This window comes from Leucopleurus acutus (genome assembly GCF_964270905.1).
Source record: "Leucopleurus acutus genome assembly, chromosome: 19".
Lineage (NCBI taxonomy): Eukaryota > Metazoa > Chordata > Mammalia > Artiodactyla > Delphinidae > Leucopleurus > Leucopleurus acutus.
Window position 1 is genome coordinate 27,342,550 of NC_139161.1, and position 16,865 is coordinate 27,359,414.

The following is a 16,865-nucleotide window of genomic DNA, read 5'->3' on the forward strand; positions in this document are numbered from 1 at the left end:
TATTTAGTAATTGGTGGGAGTAGCAGACTACATATTTTATGCCAGAAAAGCACAGCTTGATATTTTCTCCAGTCTCCACTGATGATCTATTGAAACAAAAGGGCAAATTCAACATATGGAGACTCTTCAGGGTCTGTGTGTCCATCTGCGCTGACAATGAGCAGGATGCAGGATCCAAAAAACTTTTGGTCCAACTGAGGATCTAATTTTGCCTCAACGTTCAGCCTAATAAAAAGGCAGGTTCTCAAGGCTCTCCAAATGTGGCACTACCATGTAAGCACAGTATTTTATTTTAATAGTTTTTAAAGATAGATTTTATTTTCTAGAGCAGTTTTAGATTCACAGCAAAACTGAGAAGATACAGAGATTTCCCATATGCCTCTAGCCCCATAGTATTTTATCTTTATGACAACGTAAAATCATAGCTACCTGATCAATAGCTATTATCAAAAGCAATTACTATGGGACCTCCCTGGTGGTGCAGTGGTTAAGAATCCACTTGCCAATGCAGGGGACATGGGTTCGATCCCTGGTCCGGGAAGATCCCACATGCCGTGGAGCAACTAAGCCCATGTGCCAAAGCTACTGAGCCTGCGATCTAGAGTCCACGAGCTACAACTATTGAAGCCCGTCGCCTAGAGCCCGTGCTCCGCAACAAAAGCCACCTGAATGAGATGCCTGCGCACTGCAACAAAGAGTAGCCCATGCTCGCCACAACTAGAGACAGCCCGTGCGCAGGAACAAAGACCCAATGCAGCCAAAAATAAATAAATAAGTAAATTTAAAAAATAAATTTAAAAAAGCAATTATTATTTAATTAGTTAAGTTATTCATTGTTTGAAGTGGAAAATATACAAATCTAGAGGTCACTAGTTTATAAATATATTTACTATAAGATTGAGAAGGATAACTAGTTAGATCCTCATTAGATAGACATGACAAAAATAAAATCTTAAAAGTAAACCCAAAGGAAAAAATTTCTCTCCTGCTTATGCAAGCATATTTTTCTATGAACTACTTAAGAATTTTAGAAATAAACGATAAACTGAAAGGGGAGGGTTGGGTAATTAAAAAAAAAGACTGGTGGGCTTTTAAAAAAATTGTAGTGAAATATGTAACATGAAATTTGTTATATTAACCATTTTTAAATGTACAGCTTGGTGGTATTAATTATATTTACCACGTTTACAACAATCACCACCATGCATTTCCATAACTTTTCATCACCCCAAACACACACTATAATATACAATAGCTTCCCATTCTCTCCTTACACCCCCCAGCTCCTGGTAACCTTTAATCTATTTCTCGTTTCTATCAATTTGTCTATTCTAGGTATTTAAGTAAAATCATACAGTATTTGTCTTTATATATCTGTCTTATTTCACTTAGAATATTACTTTCAAAATTCACCTATGTTGTAGCAGCCATCAAAACTGGCGGAATAATATTCCACTGTATATACGGTTGACCCTTGAACAACGTGGCGGGGGAAGGTTAGGGACACTGACCCTCCAGGGCAATAAAAAAAAATCCACATATTACTTTACAGTCAGCCCTTTGTATCTGTGGATTCAACCAAGAGTAGACCGTGTAGTACTGTAGTATGTATGTACTGGAAAAAAAAAAATCCGTGTATTAAGTGGACACTTGCTGTTCAAACCCACGTTGTTTAAGGGTTCTTTTGTTGATGGATACTTGGGTCATTTCCACCTTTTGGCTAATGTGAAATATTCTGCAATGAACCCTAACACACAGGTATCTGTTTGTGTCCCAGTTTTCAATTCTTTGCGATATATATACTTAGGACTGAAACGGCTGGGTCATATGGTAATTTTTTTTGCTCAGCTTTTTAAGGAACCACCAAACTATTCCATACCAGCTGCTCCATTTTACATTCCCATTAGCAATGCATGAGGATTCCAATTTCTCCATTCTTATTAATACTTATTTTGTTTCTTCCTTCCCTCCCTTCCTTCTTTGCTCTCCCTCCCTCCCTCTCTCTTGTTCCTCCTTCCTTCCCTCCCCCCCTTTCGTTTTCTTTTCTTTTCTTACATTACAGCCAAATTGGCAGATGTGAAGTGGTATTTCATTGTTTTTGATTTGCATTTCCCTAATGACAAATGATGCTTATTGGCCATTTACATATCTTCTTTGGAGAAATGTCTATTCAAATCCCTTACCCATTTTTTAATTGGGTTGATTGTTGTTGAATTGTAGTACTTGAAATATTCTGAATACTAGACCCTTATTTGATATATGATTTACAAATATTTCTCCTATTCCATAGGCTGTCTTTTCACTTTCTTGATAATGTCCTCTGATGTACAAAAGTTTTTAATATTGGCAAATTCCAATTCACCTGTGAACAGAGATAGTTTTATTTCTTTCTTTCCAACACAGATGCATTTTATTTTATTTTTATCTAATTGTTTTGGCTAGAACTTTCAGGACAAAGATGAATAGTAGTAGTGAAAGCAGGCATCCTTGTCATGTTCTTGATCTCAGGGAGGAAGATTTGAATATAATGTTAGCTGTGGGTTTTTCATAAATGCCTTTTATCATATTAAGGAAGGTTCCTCTATTCCTAGTTTTCTGAATGTTTCTATCATGAAAAAGTGCTGGATTTTGTCAAATGTCTTTTGTGTCAATTGAGATAATCACGGTTTTCACCCTTCATTCTACTAATGTGGTGTATACTGCATTAATTTTCTTAGGTTGAATCACTTCTGCGTTCCTGGGATAAATCCCACTTAGTAATGGTGCATAATCCTTCTATATTCTATTGCATCCGATTTGCTAGTATTTTGTTGAGACTTTCTGCATTTATATTGATAGGAGATATTAGTCTGTAATTTTCTTTTCTTTTTTCTTCTCATGTCTTTTTTCTGGTTTTGATGTAGGTTAATGCTGGCCTCATAGAGTAAGTTAGGAAGTGTTCCTTCCTCTTGAATTTTTTTTAAGATTTTGAGAAGAACTGGTGTTAATTCTTTTATTTTTTAAAAAATATTTATTTATTTATTTGGCTGCATCGGGTCTTAGTTGCAGCACGCACAATCTTCATTGTGGCAGCGGATCTTTCGTCGCGGCAAAAGGGCTCTTCGTTGCAGTGCACGGGCTTCTCTCTAGCTGTGCTCAGGCTTAGTTGCCCCACAGCACATGGGATCTTAGTTCCTTGACCAGGGATCGAACCCACGTCCCCTGCATTGGAAGGCAGATTCTTAACCAATGGACCACCAGGGAAGTCCCTATCTTCTTTTAACGTTTGGTACAATTCACCACTGAAGTCTTCTGGTCTTGGACTTTTCTTTTTTGGAAGGTTTTTGATTACTGATTCAATCTCTTTGTTATAGGCTTGTTCAGAATTTTAATTTTTTTCTTGGGTCAGTTTAGGTAACTTGTGTATTTCTAAGAAATACCTGTCTGGTGTGTCTTTAATTTTAAGTGGGGAAGCAAAGCACTGTGAGATGTAGCAGATACCGCTGGCTCCCTAACCAAGTCATCTTTCCCATCTCATGCTTGTTGACAGAACCCTGATTTTGTTAGACGCTGACCCCTTTCTCATAGGATTCATAAGTAAACCATGATTAGTTTAAGCCAATACTAACATGGTGATCCCATTCAGATTGCCACTGATTGATTCAGAGGTCAACAAATGACCTAGCTCTGGTTAATGAGACTCAAGGGTACGTCAGCTAGGTGGTTTCTGAGAAAGGCTCCTTTGTCATTAGAGATAAAATATGGTCTTTCTTCTGCTGAACAATGTGGAATCTGCATGTGATACCTCAAACCACAGCAGCAGTCTTACAACCACGGGGGACAGAGGAGCCAGAAGATGGAAAAAACCTAGTTCCCTGATAACCTCTATGAATTCTAAATTAACCCATCCTGGAGGTACTCGACTTTGTATTGATTATCTTTTTAATCAAATTCTTTGTATTTTTAGGGTGCTGTGTTTATGTAGAGGGCTACTATCTTATTTGCTATACATGGGTTTATGACCTTTTTGTGGATTGTACATTATCAATATCCCTTTTTTATCAACTAATGGTTTTTATCCTGAATTCTGCTTTTATTGTTAATATTATTGTCCAGGGGTATTTTCTTTTTTCTTTTTTTTTTTTTTTTTGAATTTTTGCAGTACGCGGGCCTCGACCGTTGCAGAGCACAGGCTCCGGATGCGCAGGCTCAGCAGCCATGGCTCACGGGCCCAGCCGCTCCGCGGCATGTGGGATCTTCCTGGACCGGGGCACGAACCCATGTCCCCTGCATCGGCAGGCGGACTCTCAACCACTGCGCCACCAGGGAAGCCCCAGGGGTATTTTCTTTTAACAATAGATAGCTGGGTTTCATTTTTTATTTATTTTATTATTATTATTTTTAAAGAATTGTTTTATTTTTTAATTTTTGGCTACGTCGGGTCTTAGTTGTGGGATCTGCCTTGCAGCATGTGGGATCTTTTGTTTGCAGGGCATGGGCTCCAGAGCATGTGTTTGCAGCACACGGCTCTCTAGTTGAGGAATGCGGGCTTAGCTGCCCCATGGCATGTGGGATCTTAGTTCCCCGACCAGGGATAGAACCCACATCCCCTGCATTGGAAGGCAGATTCATAACCACTGGACCACCAGGGAAGTCCCTGGGTTTCATTTTTTAACCTTCTTGGCAGTCGCTGTTTCTAGATAGGGGAATTGAGCCCATTTACATGGTCATAGTTGTATTTGGTTTTAATTGTTTCACATTTTTCAGTTATCATACTTAGTTATTTCCTCTATTCTCTTTGCTTATCTATCTACCTTGGACAAGTTTCCAATCATTCTTACCCCTATTCCCACTATTCTAATTTGGAATGTCTATCGTATTTTTCCATTAGTCAATTTATTATATACCCCTCCCTAGCACTGACAATGTTTGAACATTAAATGATAGGCATTCATATTCCCCTTACGAAGATGAGACCTTTATAATACTTTCTTATACTACTACATTTTCCCAAATGTTTATTTTTAAAATAGGCTATTATATAATATATGCCCAACAGCAAGCAACCTGAACATAATAACATGAGCCTCAATTTTCCATCCAAAAAAGTTTTTTGCTAACTTGAATACATCAGGTTTTAGGGATATATATGATAACATTTTGAAATTTATAATATTTAAATCATCTTTATGTTATAAATACATATTTAAAATCTAAACTAAATTTTCAAAAATTCTCCTTCTTGTAATTTATGAAATGTTACCCAAACTATTCACATGCATCTTAAAACATTTATCTTCATCATCACCAAACTACTTCTGAGTCATCTAACAGTTTTTCAGAGTAAAACATTTTCACTTGCTTGAAAATCAGCACTTTTGAGTCTGGTATCATGTCCCTAGAAATGTTATCCAAAGGTACCAGCAACCATTTGCAAAGCATTAAGACAGTTGGGCTTTCCCATTCCACCTAAGATAAGTAGACACCCATAATCTCCACAACCAAACCACTTAATGCATCACATTTCAAAGTAATATTCAAGAAGCCAGTTAATAAAGATATCTAACACAACTATAAGGTTATGACCCCTAGAATAATTCTAAATTTTGTGTTAAATTATGTTAAATTCCATTACTTCCGTAAAAAGAAAATTCTGCCAGGTGACCTCTATGAGCTTCCTGGTATTGGCACTGGCTGAGTTTCAGGCTAACATTTCTTTCCCAAAGAGTACTTTGTTGTTCAAAACAAGAGACTTGAAAGAACATCACATAACATGAGGGATTTTTGTAAGGCAACTATTTTTTCAATTTTCAGGTAGAAAAAACACAAACAAACTTATCTTACATTTAATAGTATGTGGTAACTGAGAATTTCTGTCTTGTTATTTCTAAAATTTCCCTTTCATTTCCAGTTTGAAAAAAAATCCTTACATAAGACATATTACAAATTCACCATTTGTTCTTCATTCTTTCCACTCCATTATGTCTAACTATATATTACAATATTCACTGCTTACCACTGTTTCTACACCATCTTCCCCTGTCGTGAGATTTGTTACTATTGAACTTTTATTTGGTCAGAGACATTCATTGACTATTTTCCTCAGATAAAGTATAAACTATTATCCTCAGATAAAGTACCTGGAGGTACTTGGATATTTGGTATCTACAAATTTGAAAAATTTGAAATTTATCCTAAAAGTTTGTGAAGTGTAGTATTTTCTCAGTAACTGAGATACTGCTCTTCTCTCTTAGCTTCTAACTCCTATTTATCCTTGGATTTCAAGAAATTCACCTGCTTCGGGCTCAAGGTTCTTTTTCAATCTAGATTCAAGTCTTTTCCCTCCAGTTCAGGAAGTTCCATTTTTCACTTAAAATCCCCAAAATACACCAAAATAATAATTGTGGTTGTTTCTAGGCAGCAGGGTTACAGATAATATTTATTTTCTTCTTCATAGTTTTCTGTATGTTTTCAATTTGTTTGGTAATAGACACGCACATGAGCAGAACAAACAAAGCTATTAAATAGAAAGCAAGTAAAGTAAACGAAACTAGGCAGAGTCTTCAAGGAATAAAACAAAGACTGAGAAATGGTACCAGGTTTAACAAGAAGAGTCTCTGACATTTGCTCTATACTGCTTCCATGCCAGCCCCAGATTAGAAAATGGTTTTGTGCTATTAAAGTTAAAAACGCACTGTTACATTAGGCTCAAAGCTCCTGGGATTGGCTAAAGGATTTCATTAGTATCTGTTCTCCAAAATAATCCTCTCCCAAATCAGTTAAAAGCTAAGTAAGAATAATTTAATTTTTTTCAAAAAATACTACTATAATAATAAAAATTATCTTAACGGCTGTAATGGCCAAGAATTTAGCAAGCAAAGCTGTGTAGAAGCAAATTTTATTTTGAAATTTAAAATTCTTAAGAACAAGATGTCTAGGTATACAGGCAGTAAGCTGGTATAAATAGCTTTGTTTCTTGGCACAGGTATTTTCCTATTCACATGTGCTTGTTCTGAAAACAGCCCGAGCACTCACAGTATTTACAGTTACCTGTCCAATATTCCCCTCTCCTCCTTCCGTAATGTAGACCCATGAGTTCATTTGGGGCAGCAAAATGCACAGTTAAAAATGTTTTGCTCTCCAGACCACCTTACACTGGTTGGAGGATGTGCAGAATGTGTCCCAGTTTCCCAGTTTCAAAGAGAGGTAATAAGTAAAGAAGATAAGGCTAGGCCTCTGGGAAAGCTATTTTTTTTGACTGAAAAAAAAAAAGAAAGGAAAAGGAAGCAGACTCAGCGGGCATGAGCCCTTTGCCCTTCTCCTTGCCTGTAGCATTTGCAAACATAATGACGTGAGCTACATGCTAATGATGACAAGATAGGAAAAAGAAGAGGAGCCCTGGTCCTTTGAGAAAACTAAATCTTTTGGTTATATTAATGCAAAATTTATATAAGAGCCTTAAAATCAGACAGATAGGAGAAATGTTAGTTATCTGGATGGAATAAATCTTCTGACTTTGTGCATAAAAAGTAAGCACTTACAAGAAGAAAATGTTTTACCTTTTGGTCAAAAGACTGCTTGCAGTGAAAGAGCAATCTACAATGAAATCATACAAAATGGGTTTTCTGTTCTAAATTAACTAGTTCATACACAAAGAAACATTTAGCTAGACCCTAAAATCCCTATGAGATAGTCTAGTCTTCTATTCCTAGGACAGGCAGAAGTGGGAAGGAAAGATGACACAGATTATCAGTACTACAAATTACAGGCCCAATACCAATCCTTTTATAGTTTCTGCACACAAGTATTACTATAATTTATCATAAATATCTGTCTGTGGGAAATTATCCTAAGCTCCTAAAATATTATTTATAATTAAGTTTGCACATTATAAAATTAACTTCAGGATTTGAATGTTTGTCTAACACAGGTAAGCCCTGTATAAAACGGGGCAATAGCCTCAGAAGATTGAGCAGAGAGAGCTTTAGTCAATGGTAGCATAAATCAACAATGGTTTTATATAGAAGAACCTGTATTCTAGCTCTGAAGAGGTGCAGATTTAATTAACTCATCTCTAAGGTACAAAAAAAATATGACCCCTTATTCAAAAAAAATAGAAGACTATCAATTCAGTAAACTGACCAGACTCTAGTTAACTCAGGACAAAGAATTATTTTGTTATTTTTTAAACTTTATTTTGATTTCCCTTTAGTTTCATATAAAAATTCTTTTTAAGAAATGTCAAATCAAATGGGGGGGACAGAGAGAAAACCTACATGAAAATAGCTAAAACTAAATGTTACATATACAAAAATAATAAAGACAGTAAAATCAAAGAGTTGCTTCTGGATTTGCTTGCCTTTCATTTAAGTACATCTGTTAAAAAATGTATTTTAAAGAAAGGTTAGGGGGACTTCGCTGGCTGTCCAGTAGTTAAGACTTCACCTTCCAATGCAGGGGTGTGTGTTCAATCCCTGGTCAGGGAGCTAAGACCCCAGGTGCCTCGCAGCCAAAAATCCAAAACATAAAACAGAAGCAATACTGTAACAAATTCAATAAAGACTTTAAAAAAAATGGTCCACATCAAAAAAAAAGAAAGGTTAGGGACTTCCCTGGTGGTCCAGTGGTTAAGACTCCACGCTCCCAATGCAGGGGGCCCAGGTTCGATCCCTGGTCAGGGAACTAGATCCCACATGCCACAACTAAAAACAAAAGATCCCACATGCCACAACTAAAGATCCCACACACCTCAACGAAGATCCCGCAAGCAGCAATGAAGATTCCCGCGTGCCGCAGCTAAGACCCCGTGCAGCCAAATAAATAATAAATGAAGATTTTTTTTAAAAAAGGTTATTTAGAAGTAAAATAGTAAAATATTAATCAGGTTATGTACAATTCCAGAAATGTAAACAGAGCACAGTAAAAACAAAACAAAACACACACACACACACATGAAACCCAAGAAGGGACTTCCCTCGTGGCACAGTGGTCAAGAATCTGCCTGCCAATGCAGGGGACAATGGTTTGATCCCTGGTCCAGGAAGATCCCACATGCCACGGAGCAACTAAACCCGTGTGCCACAACTGAGCTCGCATGCCACAACTACTGAAGCCCGTGCTCCACAACAAGAGAAGCCGCCGCAAGGAGAAGCCCACACACCACAACGAAGAGTAGCCCCCGCTCACTGCACTAGAGAAAGCCTGCATGCAGCAACAAAGACCCAACACAGTCTAAAATAAATAAGTAATTTTTTTAAAAAGAGCCACTAATACCATTACAGCATGTAATTAAAGGACTGTTCCAACTTACCTCACACAACATTCTACTGCACGAAACCAATGAAGCATCTCATCATGTAGAGTACACAACTGAAGGCAAGACAGGAAAACTTTCTCAGCATCACTGTACCAGCCTGCATCTGAAAGAAAGCCACCTAAGGGACAAGAAAAACCAAAAACTTTAGATAATTTAATAAATCACTTGAAAGCTAAAATGACATGCTTACAATGATTATTACCTAAAATGAAAAAACCTCTGTTTAGTCTGAAACAAAGATACTAATTGTGAAATTAAAAAAAAAAAAGGAACTCAAACTAGGGAAATTAGATCAAAGTTGAGACCCTGAATAAGGAGTAAAGAGTTTTTGTTTTGTTTTGTTTTTTTTACTTTCGGCTGTATTGGGTCTTCATTGCTGCGCGCGGGCTTTCTCTAGTTGCGGCGAGCAGGGGCTACTCTTCGTTGCGGTGCGCAGGCTTCTTGTTGCGGTGGCTTCTCTTGCTGTGGAGCACAGGCTCTAGGTGTGCGGGCTTCATTAGTTGTGGCACACAGGCTCAGTAGCTGTGGCGCACAGGCTTAGTTGCTCGGCGGCATGTGGGATCTTCCCCGACCAGGGATCAAACCCACGTCCCCTGCACTGGCAGGCGGATTCTTAACCGCTGTGCCACCAGGGAAGTCCCAGGAGTCAAGAGTTTTAGCCTTGGGCTTCCCTGGTGGTGCAGTGGTTAAGAATCCGCCTGCCAATGCACGGGACACGGGTTCGAGCCCTGGTCCGGGAAGATCCTACATGCTGCGGAGCGACTAAGCCCGTGCGCTGCAACCACTGAAACCCTCGCGCCTAGAGCCCGTGCTCTGCAACGAGAGGAGCTACCACAATGAGAAGCCTGCGCACCGCAACAAAGAGTAGCCCCCCACTCCCCGCAACTAGAGAAAGCCTGCGTGCAGCAACAAAGACCCAATGCAGCCAAAAATAAATAAATAAAATAAACAAATTTATAAAATAAAAAAATGGGCAGAGGATCTGAATAGACATTTTTCCAAAAAAGACATACAGATGGCCAACAGATACATGAAAAGATGTTCCACATCACTAATCATCAGGGAAATGCAAATCAAAACCACAATGAGATACCACCTCACACCTGTCAGGATGGCTGTCATCACCAGAAAACAACAAATAACGAGTGTTCGCGAGGGTGTGGAGACAAGGGAACCCTCCTGCACTGCCGGTGGGGCTGTAAATTGGCACAGCCACTATGGAGAACCGTGTGGAGGTTGCTCAAAACATTTAATATAGAACTGCCACATGATCTAGCAATTTCACTTCTGGGTATTTATCCAAAAACGGCAAAAACACTAACTCATAAAAGATATATGCACCTCAGTGTTCAGTGAAGCATTATTTATAATAGCCAAGATATGTAAGCAACCTAAATGTCCATCAACAGATGAATGAACGGATAAAGAAGGTGTGAGATATATTTACACACACAACAGTGGAATATTACCCAACCACAAAAATTAAACATAAAAAAAAAAAGAAAAGAAATCTTGTGACAACACAGATGGATCTAGAGGGTATCATGCTAAGTGAAATAAGTCAGACAGAGAAAGACAAATACCATAAGATCTCACTTATACGTAGACTCTAAAAATCAAAACAAACAAACAAAACAAAATGAAAATAGACTTGCAGATACAGAGACCAAACAGTTGGTTGCCAGAGAAAGGAGGTGGGGTGTGGGGTGAAATAGGTGAAGGGGATTAAGAGGTCCGTGCCTCCAGTTAGAAAATAAATAAGCCATGGGAATGTAATATACAGCCTAAGGAACATGGTCAATAATATTGTAATAACTTTGTACAGGGACTATACTTGTCGTGGCAATCATTTCATAAAGTATGCAAATTCCAAATCACTATGTAGTACACCTGAAACCAACATAATACTGTATGTCAACTACATTTAAATAAAACACACACACACAAATGAGTATATGTAAAAACCAATGAAAGTTAAATAAGGTCTATAGTCTAGGTAACAGTATTAAACCAGTATCAATTTCCTGGTTTTGATATTGTCTGTAAATCTACAATCATTTCAAAATAAAAATTTTTCCACAAAGTAAAAAGGTAGCAATAACTTGAATAAATAATTGCCTGAGACATACTTATCTATGTAGATTTGTAAAAGCCATACTAAAATGTTATGCAACATTAAACGATATCTTTCTACGTGTGTAGCATACAAAGCCTTTTCAGAATCCTTTTCCATTCATGTTTTTAGTATTCTCATACCCATGAGGAAATGGAGATTTACCCTCATTTTAGAGATGGGAAAACTGAGGTCCCAAAAGGATTAAGTCCCACGTCACAACACACAGTAAGCTGGTGAGAGAGGTTGGTAGCAGCTTGACATGGTAGAAACGTAAGTAGTTTGGAATCACAGCGCCACAGGATTCTAAACTTAGCTCCATTACTATGTGACTTGAGCAAGTTACTCAACTTTTCTGAGTCCGTTTCCTCATTTCTAAAACTCTATTAATACCTTCACATCAGTGGAATGTCATGCGGATTTTCTCGAAAGACAGCATTTAGATACATAGTATAGTACTCAGCACAAAGTTAATGTTCAATATATCACATCTAGTTCTTCTCATAACCTCCCACGTTGACTTTGGGAATGTCCTGTGAGAATCCTTTAATGCCAGCAGGCTTAGTTCTGAGTCATGTCACAGGACAAAACACCCCTCTGTTTTACCATTACTTACCTAAAACAAAGCCAACCTGAATGGCTTTTTCCTTTACTGCAGCATCTGATTCCGCTATGTAAGAGCACCGTCTACTGAATGAGTAGGCTAAGACTGAAGCAACTTTCACACCATGATCCATCAAAGCCTGGAAACAATGATGAAGCAAATGTCTGAAAGAGAAGGAAAAGGTCATTTTTGTTTTTATAAAGGTAACATATTTTGTCCTTTTAGAAAGTGCTAACTTTCATGCACATTTTTCCTTCCTGCCTCAGGAAATTTGCACATGCTGTTCCTTCTACCTAAAAAAGCTTTTCACCACCATCACCTAGTTCTCTCCCATAAATCGATTAGACTTCAGCTCAAATGTCACTTCCGCCAGGAGATCCTCCCTGTCTCCTGTCTCCCTCTCTTCACCAGCCTGATGGGGCCATGGTAGGCCTATCCCAGGACCCCCAGGACCTTGTAGGTTATGTTAAGGCATTTACTCTTCTATCTAGAAGAGAATAGGGAGCCACCGAAGTGTTGCCAGCCAGGAAAGATAAGATCAAATATGCTGGTAGGTCTGGGGCTCAGAGAATTATGAACAGCAGCAAACAGCTTACCTGGGACACAGATGACCTTTGCTCAACAAACAGTGGCCTCATCCTACCTCCCCAGGGTACCTCCAGTAATTCCCTATGGTAGTGTTTTCCAGAATGGGGCATGACTATCACTGGGGGCTCTAGGCACAATTTTAGTGGCATATAACCAAATATTTTCCAAAGATTAACATATTTATTTCAATGGGGATTCAAAAATAAAACTTGTAATCTAAAAAGAAAAAGAAAAGAAAGTGCTAACTTGCTCTTCTGAAATAACAGTACCATTATTTTCAAAGATGGAATAAGATAAAAATCAACTGTTTGCCTTATGAATTATGAGGTCATAATAATTCACAATTTAGCCTAGTATCTTTTACTCAGTGGATCACTGAGTGATTCTGTATATGTAAATTGATGACAGTGAAGGATGAAAACAACTTCTAACATCAATCTTAAAAACCAAATTGTCTTGTAATTCAACAATGACCCAATGAAAAAATGGGCAATAGACTTGAACAGAGATTCCTCCAAAGAAAATATACAAAGGCCAATAAGCACAAGAAAAGATGCTCAATATCATTAGTGATTAGGGAAATGCAAATCAAACTCACAATGAGATACGACTTCACACTATCTAGGATGGCTATAATACTACTTTTTAAAAAACAGCTGATGGCAAGGATATGGAAAAACTGGAACCCTCATACGTTGGTAATAGGGACATATTGGGTTGGCCAAAAGGTTCATTTGTTTTTTTCCGTAAGATGGCTCTAGCAGCACTTAGTTGTCTTTAGCTTCATTCAAAACAATTTTGTTAGACTGTATGTGACAGCTGTCATATCAGCGTGCATTTAAAAAAATACTTATCAAAATTGGTGAATTTTTGTGTAGCCATTTTAATATTGAAGATGGAAGAGAAAAAGCAACATTTTCAGCATATTATGCTTTATTATTTCAAGAAAAGTAAAAACGCAACTGAAACACAAAAAAATATTTGTGCAGTATATGGAAAAGGTGCTGTGACTGATTGAACATGTCAAAAGTGGTTTGCCAAAGTTTCGTGCTGGAGATTTCTCACTGGACGATGTTCCACTGTTAGGTAGACCAGTTGAAGCTGAAAGCAATCAAATCGAGACATTGACTGAGAACAATCAACGTTATATGGTGCAGGAGATAGCTAACATACTCAAAACATCCAAATCAAGGGTTGAAAATCATTTGCACCAGCTTGGTTATGTTATGTTCATTGCTTTGATGTTTGGGTTCCACATCAGTTAAGGAAAAAAACCTTCTTGACTGTATTTCTGCATGGATTCTCTACTTAAATGTAATGAAAACATTCTTTCTTTAAAACAAATTGTGACGGGTGATGAAATGTGGATACTGTACAATAACGTGGAATGGAACAGATCGTGGGGCAAGCAAAATGAACCACCAACAACCAAACCAAAGCCCGGTCTTCACCCAAGGAAGGTGATATTGTGTATATGGTGGGATTGAAAGTGAGTCCTCTATTATGAGCTCCTTCCGGAAAACCAAACAATTAATTCCAACAAGTACTGCTCCCAGTTAGAACAACTGAAAGCAGCACTCAACGAAAAGCGTCCAGAACTAGTCAACAGAAAATACGTAATCTTCTATCAGGATAATGCAAGACCGCATGTTTTTTTGATGACCAGGCAAAAACTGTTACAGCTTGGCTGGGAAGTTCTGATTCATCCGCTGTATTCACCAGACATTGCACCTTCTGATTTCCATTTATTTCAGTCTTTACAAAATTCTCTTAATGGAAAAACTTTCACTTCCCTGGGAGACAGTAAAAGGCACCTGGAACAGTTCTTTGCTCAAAAAGATAAAAAGTTTTGAGAATATGGAATTATGAAGTTGCCTGAAAAATGGCAGAAGATAGTGGAACAAAATGGTGAATATGTTGTTTAATAAAGTTTTCGGTGAAAATGAAAAATGTGTCTTTTACCTTTACTTAAAAACCAAAGGCACTTTTTTGGTCAACCCAATAAAACGGTGCAGCTGCTGTGGGAAACAATTTAGGAGTTACTCAAAAAGTTAAACGTAGGTTTACCCTCGTTATATATACATACAAGAGAACTGAAAACATACATCCACACAGAATCTTGTCCATGAGCATTCATAGCAGCATTATTCATAATGGCCAAAATGTAGAAACAACCCAAATGTCCATCAACAGATGACTAGATAACCAAAACATAGTACATCCACACAATGGAAAACTGATACAAACCACAGGCATGAATGAACCTTGAAAACATTATAGGTAGAATCCAGTCACAAAAGACCACATACTGTATAGTTCCATTTATATGAAATGTCTATAGCAGATAAACTCAGAAACAGAGAGTAGATTAATGGTAGACTAGAGACCAGGGGTAAGGGGAAATAGGGAGTGACTGTTAATGGGTACAGGGTTTCTTTTGGGGATGATGAAAGTATTCTAGAATTAGATAGTGGTGATAGTTGCAAACATTTGTGAATATACTAAAAACTAATGAATTGTACAGTTTAAAATGATGAATTTATGGTATGTGAATTATCTCAATAAAAAAACTGCTTTAAACAAAATTGTAAATAACCAAGTCACTGCTTTGCATAAAGGGGGAAGAAAAGTCAAACTACATGCGTTTAGTTTCACAAATATATTAAACATTTACCAAGGGATCTGGACTTGGTAAAAAGATAACCTGAGAGATGAAAGAGAGGTAGTCCACTAAATCTTTATAATGGCCATCTTTAGAACTGCACAGAGAAATTCAAATCCTAGAAAGCTAACCTTTTCCAAGAGTAAAGAATTTTTTTTAAAGTTTTTCTATGGCCTTCTTGTCCCCAAATGAAACTCTCATCTATTATTTTTTAACAGATTAATTTTTAATTAGTCAACTAACCAAGAAACTTCTCTTAGGCTTAGGACACAGGTGACATCCAAAGGTATCCCTAAACAATGAAATCACGTTAATTTGTTAACATGTTACTTGTTGATTATTTTATCTTCTCTTTCTAAAATACAAACTCCATGAGGAAGAGACCTTGTAAAATTATTCACTGCTGTAACCCCAGCATCTAGAATAGTACTTGACATATACTACGCATTCTAACAAGTATTTACTTAACTTGGCAACATTCGTATTAGAGATTAACAATATTTTGTAAAACTATATTCTTATTTTCCCAGAAATGTAGGTTAGGAAAAAGAAATGGCATTTCAAGCAAATTTAGGGAAGAATGCTAAAGAGAACAGCAAGGACAATCAAAGGGCATGTCACCTACATCCACATATAACTCCTACTACATAATAGCCAGAACGGGGTAGATGAATTCAGTCTTTCTTGAACACAAAAAGCAAGGGTGGTACTGATGGTTTCAAAACAGTACGAATGTACTTACTGCTACTGAACTGTACGCTTAAAATATAGTCACAGTGGTAAAATTCAGATATGTATAGTTTACCACAATTGTTACAAAATGAGTTTACCTTTTATCCAAAGCTCTCAATACTTTAGCAAAAACTTCCAATTCACAAAATTCACTGCCCAGTTGACATAAGCGTCCCTGTTGGTACAGCTGAAATTAGAAACAAAAAAAGATAACATTTAAAATTTTTAATTTAATTTCAATTTCTACTTTACTTATGAATATAATTTGATGGAGTTAATATTTGATGAATTTATGACTATTACTCAAAGTTAAGATTACACAGTAATATCAGGGAAGATGCTTATGCTAAAAGAAATGTAACGCTAACTTAACAAATCTCTATAATTCATAGAGAACACTTTAATAGTTGTATATAATATTTAGAAATTAATATTTGTATAACAGTATATGGTACATGCTAAGTACTAAAAAGTGCTATATAATTACTTTATTTATTAAACACTAAAAACAGTTATAATCAGGACTTCCCTGGTGGACCGGGGTTAAGAATCCTCCTGCCATTGCAGAGGACATGGTTCGATCCCTGGTCTGGGACTATCTCACATGCTGCAGAGCAACTAAGCCCGTGCGCCACAACTACTGAGCCCGCGTGCCACAACTACTAAAGTAAGAGTGCCTAGAGCCCATGCTCCACGACAAAGAGAAGCCACCGCAATGAGAAGCCCATGCACCGCAACGAAGAATAGCCGCCGCTCGCCACAACTAGAAAAAGCCCACGCACAGCAACGAAGACCCAATGCAGCCAAAAAATAAACAAATAAATTGATTAAAAAAGAACAATTATATTCAAAAAACTAAACTTTTTTTAAA

The 16,865-nt window shown here is 37.3% G+C and overlaps 1 protein-coding gene across 1 annotated transcript in view; it reads right to left on the bottom strand.

Annotated features, from left to right (window-relative positions):
• APPBP2 (amyloid beta precursor protein binding protein 2) overlaps nt 1–16,865 on the bottom strand; it is a 62,367-nt gene that overhangs the window by 20,785 nt on the left and 24,717 nt on the right. Inside the window, exons 2-4 of the mRNA XM_082859922.1 lie at nt 16,093–16,181; nt 12,025–12,176; nt 9,290–9,413 (exon numbers count right to left, since the gene is read on the bottom strand). Coding sequence (XP_082716048.1) covers nt 9,290–9,413; nt 12,025–12,176; nt 16,093–16,181 — 365 coding nt within the window. The remainder of the gene's footprint in view (nt 1–9,289; nt 9,414–12,024; nt 12,177–16,092; nt 16,182–16,865) is intronic.